Consider the following 12,376-nt stretch of genomic DNA (forward strand, 5'->3'; position numbering starts at 1 on the left):
ACCAGCACTTCAGCCAATCTAGTCTGGTGCTGGCAGCCTCCAGACTCTTCTAATTATCCTTGTGGATCTGTGTAAATCTGTGAGTCCCCTTGCTTGGGAAGTGGTTAGTTCAAGATTTGTGGTGTGTCTTTCCATGGCAAGAACTGTAAGTAACCTTACTAACCTATTTATATATATGTATTTTAAGCTGCTGTCCAGGTTAAGCTCCATGTAGCTAACAGAACCAGGGCCTAAGATTACGGAAGGTCTGTGTTTCTGGATGCTCACAAAGAGAATTTAAAGTATTTCTTAAATTTCAAGTGACTTCAGGTGCCCCCTGAAGCCTTCCACGTGGCTTTCACTACTCACCAGAGCCCCCATTTTCAGTGCCCTCCCAGAGGTTTCTGTGTGCGTTAGTGTTTCCAAAGCTTGTGTAAGAATTTTTTTGAATTTTTCTGCCCCATGGAAAATCCCACATCTGTGCATGGGGAGGATCTGCAGGTACCCACACCACCGTCTGGAGTGTTTCAGCTCCCCTGACCATATCACCACAGCATCACGGAGAGATGCTCACAGGCGCAGCACAGATCAGCCTTATCAAAGCATACAACCCTTCCCACTGTGCTCCCTATTCTGGGTTGTGCGTATTCTCACTTCTCCACTATAACAACATGTGCCCATCTGCAAAAAGTGTCTCAAGGCTCCATCGCTTGCTAACAGCCACAACCCCTGCACAGCAGACGAACCAGAAAGCAAAAAGGAGGTTTCACGTGCACAGAAAGAAGCAGTCCCAGCAAACAGCAAAGCCTCCCAGCTGGGGGCAGCTCAGCAGAGGCAGCGTGCCCAGTACAAACACTCGCCAGACTGGGAAGGACAGGATGGTCCATGCCTTTGGTACCCAGCACCTGCCAGAACAACGGAGGCTTCCTAGTCAATCGAGCAGAAAGAGTTTTGAAACAATTTGAAGGAAGCAACATGAATATGCAGCAAATATAATCGAAACCTGCTGTCTATCGAAATGGCTCATTAATAGCGCGCAGACAAAGCAAATGATGGATGCTCGCTGCAGAGTTACCAGTGAACATATCTGTGCTCGGGTTATCGAAGCAGTGCAGAATATTTCACCCCATATGGTTTGCCTGAAGAGGCTGTTTCAGATAATGGTTCTCGTGTTGTTTCCATGGAATTTCAATATTCCCCAAAAGCGACTCGCTGGAGCACTCCAGAGCAACCTTGTGTCACTTGGTGCCGCGTGAACTAGCAGAATGCTGGGTACTTACAATTAAAAGCGGATTACAGAAAAATAATAATGACAATCAAACTGGAAAAAAAAAAAAAGGGAACATGAAATGTTTTCACTGGCATCGGGTCAATAAAACTAACTTTAAAGATGTTTTTTTAATGGAAAGTGTCACTCAAAAAATAATTTTATGTACATGGATAAAATTAATCAAAATCACTGGAAGAATAGTAGCGCAAGGTTAAGTATCCACAAAATATGCCAAGGCACCAGAGATCTCTTGGCAGGAAGGATGGAAGGAAAGAACTGGGACTCATGCTCCATCTGCTAATAATGAAAATGAAGAGATACAGTGGAGCGAGAAGAAGAAAAAGGTTCACTACGGAAAAGCCCTTCAGATTGAAAGTGCTATAACTACAGTTATGAGAAAAGAAGCCACTGGGCTTCAAGGTACAAAGGACACAAAAACCATCCTCCTCAGACAAATGAAAGGGCCGTGGCCTCTCTCTGCTCACCTCTTACGATCTGTAGTGGGTGCTACAGAAAAACCTTATAGCATAGGACAAATACATATTCTTTTCCTGGAGAATTTTCTGGATTGTCAGTTAATAGCCTGTAGTCACTGAAATTTCCAATCCGAAGCAAACACAAGTGAACAGAGGGAGGGGATACAGCACTATGGTGTGGGTTTGCTGGTCAGGAACTACATGTATCTCTATTATACATGGATGTATTCTGCACATTTACCTGCCCACATCCTCCATCCAGGGACAGCACAGCGGTGTGAGGAGACTGGTGTGAACAAGAGATAGAATCATAGAATCATTTTGGTTGGAAAAGACCCTCAAGATCATGGAGTCCAACCATAACCCACCCCCAGCACTGACCCATCTCCACGTCTGTCCAACCCTCCAGGGCTGGTGACTCCAGCACTGCCCTGGGCAGCCTGTTCCAATGCCCCACAGCCCTTTGGGGAAGAAATTGTTCCCACATCCAACCTCAACCTCCCCTGGCGCAACTTGAGGCCGTTTCCTCTGCTCCTGGCGCTTGTTCCTGGGGAGCAGAGCCCGACCCCCCTGGCTCCAAGCTCCTTTCAGGCATTTCAGAGATCAGAAGGTCTCCCCTCAGCTCCTGTTCTCCAGCTGAACCCCCCAGGTCCCTCAGCCTTCACCCTTGTGCTCCAGCCCCTCACCAGCCTTGTCACCCTCCTCCGAACTCTCCAGTACCTCAATGTCAGTTTTGATAAAGAAATTATGATCTCTGACATGGGGGGATGAAGCACAAGATATATGAGAGTTTGGGGAGCACAAATCATTCTGAAAGAGGGCAGATTTGCCACCTGAACTTCAGTGATCCCACCATAATCTGCAAACCCTCTTTTACCACCTGCCTCACCTCCAGCCTGGCTGAGCCGGTGTCAGGATCCCTCTGGAGTTGGAGGGAGCTGGATGGGGCTCCTCCCCACATACTGCTGCTGATGGAGACAGCATTATGGGTCCTCATCCTCTTCTGTGGCCTGGTATCTACAAATAACAAGGTTACTGATAACAGGACGATGTTGTCATGCTTTATAAAGACCTTACATGTGCTGGTGGTTTCATGTATTGCTGCCAGCACAGAGCGGTGCTGGGCTCCGTTCCACGTTCTTAACAGGCAACACGCTTGAACGAGCACCGATCTTTTCGTCTCCATCCTGTGGACTTGCCCTGGCCCCCCCTGTGCCTGTCCAGCCATTTTTTCCTCTCTTCCTACCTTACATCTGGTTTGCCGCTGGGATCTGCCGGTACGCAGCGGCTCCTCGGACGAGGCCTCTGTGGAACACGCAGCCGAACGCTGGCACGTCTCAGCTGAACACACGCGGACTGACACGATGAGAGACTCGGGACACCTCAGATTTCAAAAGAAAATAAAAAATGCACATCTTTCACCTGGGTTATTCCTTTCCTAAATTTCAAGCCTTTAATTCAAATATTAAGACTCTAGCTTGTCAAAAGGCATTGCTGTTGAGGGTTTTATTTCTGTATATACATTCAATATTAAACATATATTAAAGAGATATATATGTATGTATTTAAAGAATTGGGAAAATGATATTTTTTCCTAATTCTTTTGCCACTTTACCCAATACTTTAAAAAATGTGAAAAATACCAGACTGAGTCAGACACTCAACACAAAAAACAATTGACTCACACGGTTAAAGCTTGGTAGTGATATCAGCAAAGAAAAACAAAGACAGAGATGTCAAACACTAGTACTGCACATAACCAGTTGTAAATTAATAGCCAGGAAAATTCCTGACCTACATGAACAGAAGCATGAAACAAATAAACCTCAGAATAAAATCCATGGCTGACAGAGCTTAGCACAAGGAAGTTGTGTTTGCAAAAGAAATCCTAGCAACAGTACGGGGTCACTGCTCGGTGCAGACAGGAGAATTGTGAAGGATTATGCAGAAAATGCAGAAATGTTCAAACAGACTTTTATTCGGTATTTGGAAAGAAGGATGGTTTGCTTTCATTGCTTGAAGATGATGAAATACTTTCCAGTCTATTAGTAACTGAGAGAGATGTTAGAATCTATCAGCAATGAACATTTTTAAATCAGCAGGCTCAGAAGCTCCAGCGTGGTTGGCAGAGAAGCTCTCGGGTCCACTAACGCTGAATGTTAATAGCAGCAGATCTGTAAATGCCCAACTTATAAAAATCTATTAAATGCGAAGGGAAGCAAAGGGAATCAATGAACCATCAGAGGAAAGAGCAACTCTGGGTCAAAGTAAAGGAGGGTTTTTTTCCATCCTATCTACTGTTAGGACGGTCAAGGGTAACGTGGAGTCCGGTTCTCCTAACGAACTGATGCCGTCATCCTTCCCAAGCTCATTTAACCTGATGGCTCTGAGGTACCGAGTTGTCACTCGGCACTCACGCAGACCAAAGTTTTCTTCTTGGTAAGAAACCTTTGACTTCTGGGTTAGCTCAGAACCTTCTGCCTGAGTTAAGAAAGTCAAACAAAAAAGGATAAAGCGATACTGGCTCAAGCCCCGCTCCCTGTTATTGTCCACATGCAAGAGTTTTCTAACCAGGATGTAGGGTCTTTGTGTGGCTTTTCCTGAGGTGAGTGCTTCTCCCAGCAACTGTGCATGAGAAAAAGTTGGTTTGTGGCCAAAAAATGTCCCAGATGGGCACAGAGAAGCTCGGGGTGTGTGGTGCTGCGGCTCTGCCTCTCTCAAATCCCACGGGCACCTGCACCTCTGCTGCCTTCAAGTGTCAGCAAGAGACCTACTTAAAACAAGCTTGAGTCCCTCTTCTTTGTAACCAGCTGCAGTTAGAAGTGAATTAAATCAGTGTGTACCACACCTTGCACCACTGTGTAAGCTGATTCAAACAATTGAGTGGGGCTAGAAAGCATTATCAGCTACCAGAAGCCATTGCTGCTTCAGGATAGCACCAAAATACATTATAAGTGTGCAGCTCTGCACAAAACTTTGTCTTTATAACTTACCAATGTTTTCAACCCCCTCAAAAAAAGCACTGCACGAAACAAGCTGGTGCATATTGGAAGTTGTAATACACTCTGTTTGATCTCCCATTTAATGTAATGAGGCTTCACTGAAAAAAAGAGGGAAAAAAAAAAGAAAAAGATTAATCAAAATCCTATGTGAATTTATTTATGGATCACAAAAAATGTTTCTAGAATATCCAAGACATGGTGGAGGGATAAAGTTAGATGAAGTTAGGATTTATCTCGATTACCTAACCTGGCATTAAAATCCTTTCCACTGATCAGCAAACAGAGGGATAAAAAGATTTTAGAGACATTATGTAGTTCTGGAATAATTCCCAGTACGAGTTCCTATAAGAAGAGGAATTGTGGGAGGAATACAAATATTAATCAGAAGAAAAGGTTCTAAATTGGGAAACTGTTCTGGCAATGAGACAAAAGTCTAAGTCATTAGTGTAACAACCTCTAATCCCTATCAGAGCAGCCAGTCTCTTGACAGAGATGGACGTGAAATGGCTTTCTCCATAAATATTTTAGTTTTGATTAATTCTAACATTGTACGTCTGGACGTAACAAATATGTTGTGAAACATATCACGAAAAAACAGAGACATTTGGCTGAACAATCCGAAACCGTGTAGGAAACTCATTTTCTAGGAAATGAAGAAACAAATTTTAAAGCTGTTTTCTTCTTAACTCAATGCAGAAAATTCCCCAGTGTCCAACTCTTTAAAATAACATCTCCCAAATAAAACAGCCTATCTAATTAAGTCCAGAACTATGCTACCATTTTGACCCCGATTTCCATTGGCAACTCCCTGACAGGCACCAAAATACCTTATTAAATTTTTCAAGGGACAGATTTATAAAAAAGAAAATAAGTAAATATTTTCTAGGTCAGAACCAGCAAGAAATGCTGGGAACAGTCCTGCGGTCACAGAATTCAAATGGAGCATCAGGCAGCAAAGCTCAAAGTCCTGCTCTGGTGATGAGTACTCATGTAAAGCAGATCATCCCTACCCAGAGACGCAAGAACATCCATATGCATACCAAAGCTCGGAGATTATTCGGAGCATTCTCTTTTTTGCATGTAATTACAAATCTTTTCCTTTCAGAGGCTCTGCCAGCATAAGAAGCTCCTGTGACAGCCCCACAGTTGTGACAGTGTTGGGGCTGAATACCAAAGTGCATCGAGGGGGATCGCAGGTAAGAATCGCCCCGTTTTGGGAAAAGTATTTTGTAGGCAGCCCCATTCTCTGAGCCTGGATCTTGGGCAGCCCCATCGTGATCAAAAGGGATTTGGGACAGAGGGGATGCAAACTGCTGTAGTCTCATGCTGGCGCTGGAAGAAATGCACTTGTAATTATGGTTTTTGGTTGAGGTGTTGAATAAAGCAGGAGTTTGATGTGGCTGTCCATGAGGCTGCTCCTCTGCCAGGCTCAGGGACACGAGACTCGGGTTATTCTGGCCGAGGACGCTGCTTCTTCAACCCGCAACAGCAACTCCCACCAGAACTTGTGTGTTTTTACAGGAAGTTTCACTTTGAGCTAATGAATAGTTCCCAACTTTAAAAAAAAAATAAAACAAAGGCCCCAAGTCCTAATGGGTTTTACCATGTTGCAGCTCCGCACACTTGACAATAAAGCATATAAAGTTGCCATCAAATTTACACTCATTTAAAGGTTTCCACTTCTGATGTTATTATGGGCTTCTTATGTAATACTGAAGTGTGCTTTAAAGACAGCTGCATTCGATTCCAATTTTGCTTTTCAGTAGTGCTACCAATCTAATTAAGTCATCATCCTCCAAGTTTGCACCCTGCAGACGAGCAATCTCGCTTTCCAGAGCACTCTGAGTCCTTCTGGGGGCTGTGGAGCCGCATTCCTGGCTGCCTGAGCACGCAGAACATACCTGCAAGCGTTTGAGAGCCAGACGGGACACCCTGGGGACAGACAGCTGAGTCTCCCCAAACACAAACGAGGCTTTTTCCTCAAGCACAAAACGAATTATGAAAATATATCCAAACAAAATGGAAAATTGAAAGCAGGATTGAAAGAGGAAAGTTTGCGACCACTACAAGCAACTTTATACTAAACTAAACTTAACTACAGCGTGAGTCACGTTTGTAATTCAGCTCTTTCCCAGACACAAGAGCTGGAGATGTTCTCCAGCCCTGTGGACCGTGTTGACTGCTCCTCTGAGAGAATCCATTCAAACTGACCATGTTTGGACCATTATCAATTGTGTTTGGGATCCCATCTGCAACTTCAGAAATGACTGAAATACTGCTGGTCAGTGAAACCCAGGCGTTTGGACTGAGTGAGATTAGCTGGGCTGAAGGTGGTTGTTAGAAATTTAAGTCTATGAAAACCACTAGAGCATTGCTCTAGTAAAGATCAGGCTTAGCAAGTGAATTCTAGTACTATATGTCAAGCCCCAGGCAGGAGTGACCAGCCGCAAGCCCTGGAACAACTGTACTGCTTTTTTGTCTCCACCCAGTCAACTCCAAGATCATGAACAATGAACACGGCTGCTTGTTCCCACATTCCAGACATTACCTTGGACAAGCGGTGGAGTCACCATCCTTGGAGGGATTTAAAAGGCGTTTAGACAAGGTTCTTGGAGACACGGTTTAGTGCTAGAGTTAGGTTATGGTTGGACTTGATGATCCTGAGGGTCTCTTCCAACTGAAATGATTCTATCATTCTATTGCTTTATGGCTATGATCAGTCTCGCTCTTCCCTAAAATTTCTGCACAGGATTTTCTTTCCCTGTCCTTCCCCCAGCCCGTGCTGGAGTACATCATTTTCTACCCCCGAGATCCCAGTTGGGGTTCTCCCTGGTGTCCCTCCACCTGCAAGAAGACCTGCTGGTGGGCTGCGCCCCATTTTCTCACTCATGCTCTCCGTTCTGGCCTAGAAACTGCCTTTCTTGTCCCACTTAGCTACCTCGGAGTCCTTCCCATGCACCTCTACCTGGCTTTTGACAGTTGAATGAGCCTTCGTAATTCTGTTTGGCAGGACACTGGCTTCCCATCAGCCTCCCAGAAACTCTTAATTCATTTATACTTTTGACCTACACAATAGCCTCTGGCAATAAGTTCCACAATTTAATAATATGTTATATGAGAATGTATGACTTTCTGGTTTAGACCTGATGCCTAATAATTTTGTAAGGTATTCTTAACTTCTCCTATTCTTAAAAATAATACAGCCATCCCCTCCTCATTGTTTCCTACCTAGCTAGGAGATCTAGATATTTCTGTCCTATGCCTATTTTCTCTGCCTGATATGAAAACCATTCCATCCTCATCCACTTTCTGTGGGCGGAATTCAGATTAAAAAGCTTTGATTTAGTGTTGGAGTTTAGATATCCACCTCATAGATTGACACCTACAGGTAGAAACCTAAATTTAGGTGTCTAAATCTCTGAGCTAAATAACTCCCACCCATCCTTTTTAGTTCTGTTTTATTCTTTCTGGAGACAGGATGAACAGAACTGCACATATTAATCAATATGTGGGTTTGCCAAACATTTATACAGTGACATAATCTCATAATCGTGTTTTTCTTTTCCTTTTTTCCTTTTCTAAAAATTTCTCTCATTCGGTTTGAATATTTTATTGCTGTGGTCACCGCATTAGTGTTTTCATAGAGTCATCCTACAGTATCTCTATTTCTGAGTGACAATAACGTAACGTTCAGTCTGCAATTGAATAAGTATAATATAGAATTGAATATGTATACTCCCAGACAAACTACTTTGCATTTATTAGCATTGACTTTCACACGCTGTTTCTGACACAGTCACTTGCTGCCATGAGAACCATCTGCTTCTCCTCTCAGGGTCAGATCTGACTTTCTCAGCTAATTCTGTGTCATCCACAAACCTTGTCGCTGCAACATTCACACACACACACCCCCCCCCTTTCCAAATCATTTATAAAGATACTGAAAAGCACAGGCCTTAAATCATGCAGTTGCATGACTAAGCTGTAGAGCTCCTTTCACTGGGAAAACTGCTCTTTCTCCCACTTTTTGTCCCATTTTGTCTCCCTCTTATTTACTTACAAGAGGACATCTTATTATCTCAGCTTAACTACTTTAAGAGTCTTTGCAGAAAGACTTATTGACATTTGTTTGGAAGTCCGTACACACTTTATCAACTAGATCAGCCTTACCTACAAGCTTGTTGACATCTTCAAAGAGTTCAAATAGATTTACGAGACACAGTCTCCTTCTGCAAGAACTGCAATGACTTTTTCCAAATAAATCACATTTATGAAATTGTCTGTTGCTCCTCTTCCTTATTATTGTAGTTTTTTTACCCTCTTACTCAGTTTAGAAGTGAGATTTACTGATCTGTAGTTTTCCACATTTGTCCTGGAGTCCTTTTTCTCAAGGCTGAAGACACATTTGCCACTTTCCATCCTTCTTGCAGTGTGGTCAACTTAAATGACACTTTTCATGCTACATTTAGCTTTCTCTTAATCTAGTGTTTGAGGTCTTTCAGAACTCTTGATTGAGTATCATCTTATCTTGGTGCTTTCTCACTGTTCATTTTATTGATTTGTTCCAAAATGTCCTCTGCTGAAACTTCATTTAGGGACAATCCCTCATACTCTCTTCTGCTTCACCACTAATGTTCTGCTTTCCAGCCATCCTCTATAATTTGTTCCCTATTATTACAGTTTCCCACCCTTCTGCCAAGTTTCTGAGGCATTTATTATGTCAATAGCTTCCTTAAAAATCCGACGTTCTAGTTCACCTCTTGTAGGCTTCAGAGTTGCAGCATTTGTATAGATATATTTCTACATTTTTTTTATTGATCTAGTTGTCCATTTTTCATGGGGCCTGCTTAGCTGGGACTTTAATTGCTGAGACCATTCTTTGCTATTTCCTTCCTCAATGTTATTGATTTCAGTTCCTCCCATTTTTCTAAATTACAAGAATCTTCTTATTTCTCTTGAAGAGCAGTTGCGATCTTGAACCGTGTGCTGTTGCTTATTTGGTGAGTTTCCATGACTGTCAACTATAAAAATACCTCATTGCTTTTCAATGTTAAAACCTTGCAATCCAGTTTCACATTGATTTATATAGCTTATCTCTCCTGTAAAAACTATCTCACCAACAGCTGAGAATCGGCTTGTCTGGTACCACGACAATTTATAACACTGTGATTCCACTTTCAAAACTTCTTTCCTACTCATTCCTCTGCCATGGGTACTCACATCATTCACATCGCCGGCTCCCTCCAGCACTTAAATGTGGACACAAAAGTCCAGCAAAGGTCTCAACAGCACTGCAGAAAACGAGACTTCCTCCCATGTTTCAATAGTACATTTCATTAACACCTCCCAGTATGAGACTTTTGTGATTGTTCACTCATGTTTAATTTTTAATTATCTCTAATTCCCATATCTTTTCCTGGCGTACTTCGGGCAGTCAGTTATACCTTTTTTATATTTTAGTATTTGTTTCCTCTTTTGTACATGCAGCACACAGCACTTGTTTCTTTTTGCCTCATACTGTTGATTTCTGGGTCACTTTCTCTAGTTTCTCAAGATCATCAGAAATCTGATCTTGACCTTCAAAGTGCATCTTGGTTTATCCACAAATTTTCTGAGTTCTTTGTTCAGTCATATAGGTCTTTAATTAAAAAAATGAATAGAACTGAGGCACAGGACATGTGCCAGCAGGGCTCTGGTCAAAATAACCTCCCAGTCTGAGAGGTTTTATGACCTTACGATAATATCACGTGCCTTCTAAATGATAAACCTCCAGCTATGACCTGCACGTGGCCTGCCAGGACAATGAACTTGGCCATGGTCTTCCTCGCTGTCCACTGGACGGACTATTTTGAGTGCACCACAGGCCGTCTTTGCTGGGAGCCCGTTTAATGCCTCTGATCGTGGCAGAGCATGGGTCTGTCTGCATATCTGCAATAAATCTCTTTGCCCCGGGAAGTACTGGCTTTTCTACACTTGCACAGTACAGTTCTGCATTAGAGGAAGGGCTGCAACATATGGTCGCTCCCTTATACAGAAACAAGGTAAGTGCCTCACCCAGCCAGAAACACTGGGCACACTGATATAGACCATATTTCTTTAGTCTGCTTCTGAGAGAATCATGTGGAACAGTTTCAAAAGCTTTCCTAAAGCAAAATATGTCCCATCTGCTGCCTCCTCTACTAGACATTATTTTCTCGAAGATGGAAATTAGAGTAAGATCGCGTGATTTATTCTTGGTAAATCTTTTTTGTTTTGTTGTTGTTTGCTTGTTTTTCTTTTTATCTTCCATTTGCTGTAAATTGCTCATGTAATATTTTTTCAGCCTTATTTCTAGGAAGACTCAACTCTAATTCCCTGATTTCTCTTCTTTCAAAACAGTAAACTGCGTTTGCCTTTCTCGAGTGCTCAGTGATCTCACCTGCCTTCCCAGAGCTTCCAGGGTAGTCGCTAATGCTTCAGTAATTGCTTCAGCTACTCTCTTCATTGCCCACATGGCTCTCACAGCACATACCCAGAGCAGTTCGGGGCCAGAGCTTCTAATCTGGAGAAACAAAGAGAAAACAAATATAAGGAAAAAAAACAACAGTGTAAAAGGGTATGAGGGACTAGGCTGGGCTCAGGTTTCTTGCTCTCCTCTCGCCTTTGAGGAAGCTCAGCCTTCTCTCACAACAGATAGTTTAGCATAGCAGAGCACAGCGTAGCATTAACATAGCAGGAGTCTGTCTTCCAGCTGAGGAAAAGCAAGCTGACAACTCCAGGAAGGCTGTATCTGAAAATACATTTTCAGTTGAGAACTTTTATTCTGCTGTGCTGATGGGAATTTAAATACCAGGAGCACACCGGCAGAGTGTGATGACAGAGATTTACCGACTCGTAGGCAGAATATGAAGGGGTCTTTTCTGAGACACCGAGGTGGGCGCTGGAAAGTGCTGGGGAGGAGCACGAGGTCCTGCTGCATGTCACGGATTTTAAAGGGAAACACAAGCGAAGGATCCTGGAAGGCAAAGTCAGGCTGCTGGCTTGAAGATTTAGCCCCAGGGTACCGTTGACAGTTTGTCTGAAATCCTTCCAGTTATATACACAACTCCAATTAGGCAGAGGGGAAGACGACGCTATCCGGAGGTGATGGTCTCCGTCAAAAGTCAAACATGAAATCAGACTTTTCACAAGGAAAACATATACGATGTGTTTAATTAAGAGGGAGCTGGGGGAAATCTGTCATGTGCTACGGCAAACAGATCGCTCGGGGTTGGTAAAACAAAAATACTCCGTGTATCCAGCTAGTTCAGAGAAAAAGCTTAGTACGGGGATAGGAACAGCTCATAGGGGAAATTTTATTATATGAAAATGACATTAGACTAAGAAGTGAAAGAAAGGTGCCCCCAAATTAAGAACTATAAATGCATGTATATAAAAATGGTTTTTAATTAAAAAAAAAAAAGAAAGCTAAATGAAGTAAACCACAGGTAATACAATCAAATCTTGACACAGCAAAAAATAGTAAATCCCAGTGACAAAACCAATGCTATACCATAGTATGCGGCTAAAAACTACAGAAAAGAGAGCGTAAGTCCTAAAAGAGAAAGAATCTTTGTTATGTCAAAGAAAAAGTTTTAAGCAATGTAGTCAGACTAAAATTCTTACTGGAA

General features: G+C 42.7%; 1 protein-coding gene across 32 annotated transcripts in view; it reads right to left on the reverse strand.

Annotated features, from left to right (window-relative positions):
• LOC110359586 (uncharacterized) overlaps nucleotides 1-12,376 on the reverse strand; it is a 46,867-nt gene that overhangs the window by 15,526 nt on the left and 18,965 nt on the right. For 24 of the 32 annotated variants that reach the window (XR_010466240.1, XR_010466231.1, XR_010466230.1 and 21 more), the window contains 5 exons: nucleotides 11,146-11,268; nucleotides 4,719-4,825; nucleotides 2,972-3,107; nucleotides 2,615-2,742; nucleotides 1,967-2,011 (listed from right to left, as the gene is read on the reverse strand). Coding sequence is in view for 16 of the 32 variants with exons in the window: in XM_065030332.1 (XP_064886404.1) it covers nucleotides 1,967-2,011; nucleotides 2,615-2,709 (140 nt within the window). In the remaining 16 variants the exon portion in view is untranslated. The other 8 variants (XR_010466228.1, XR_010466227.1, XM_065030333.1 and 5 more) reach the window with 5 other exon arrangements.

Source organism: Columba livia, chromosome 14, assembly GCF_036013475.1.
Source record: "Columba livia isolate bColLiv1 breed racing homer chromosome 14, bColLiv1.pat.W.v2, whole genome shotgun sequence".
NCBI classification, from domain to species: Eukaryota; Metazoa; Chordata; class Aves; order Columbiformes; family Columbidae; genus Columba; species Columba livia.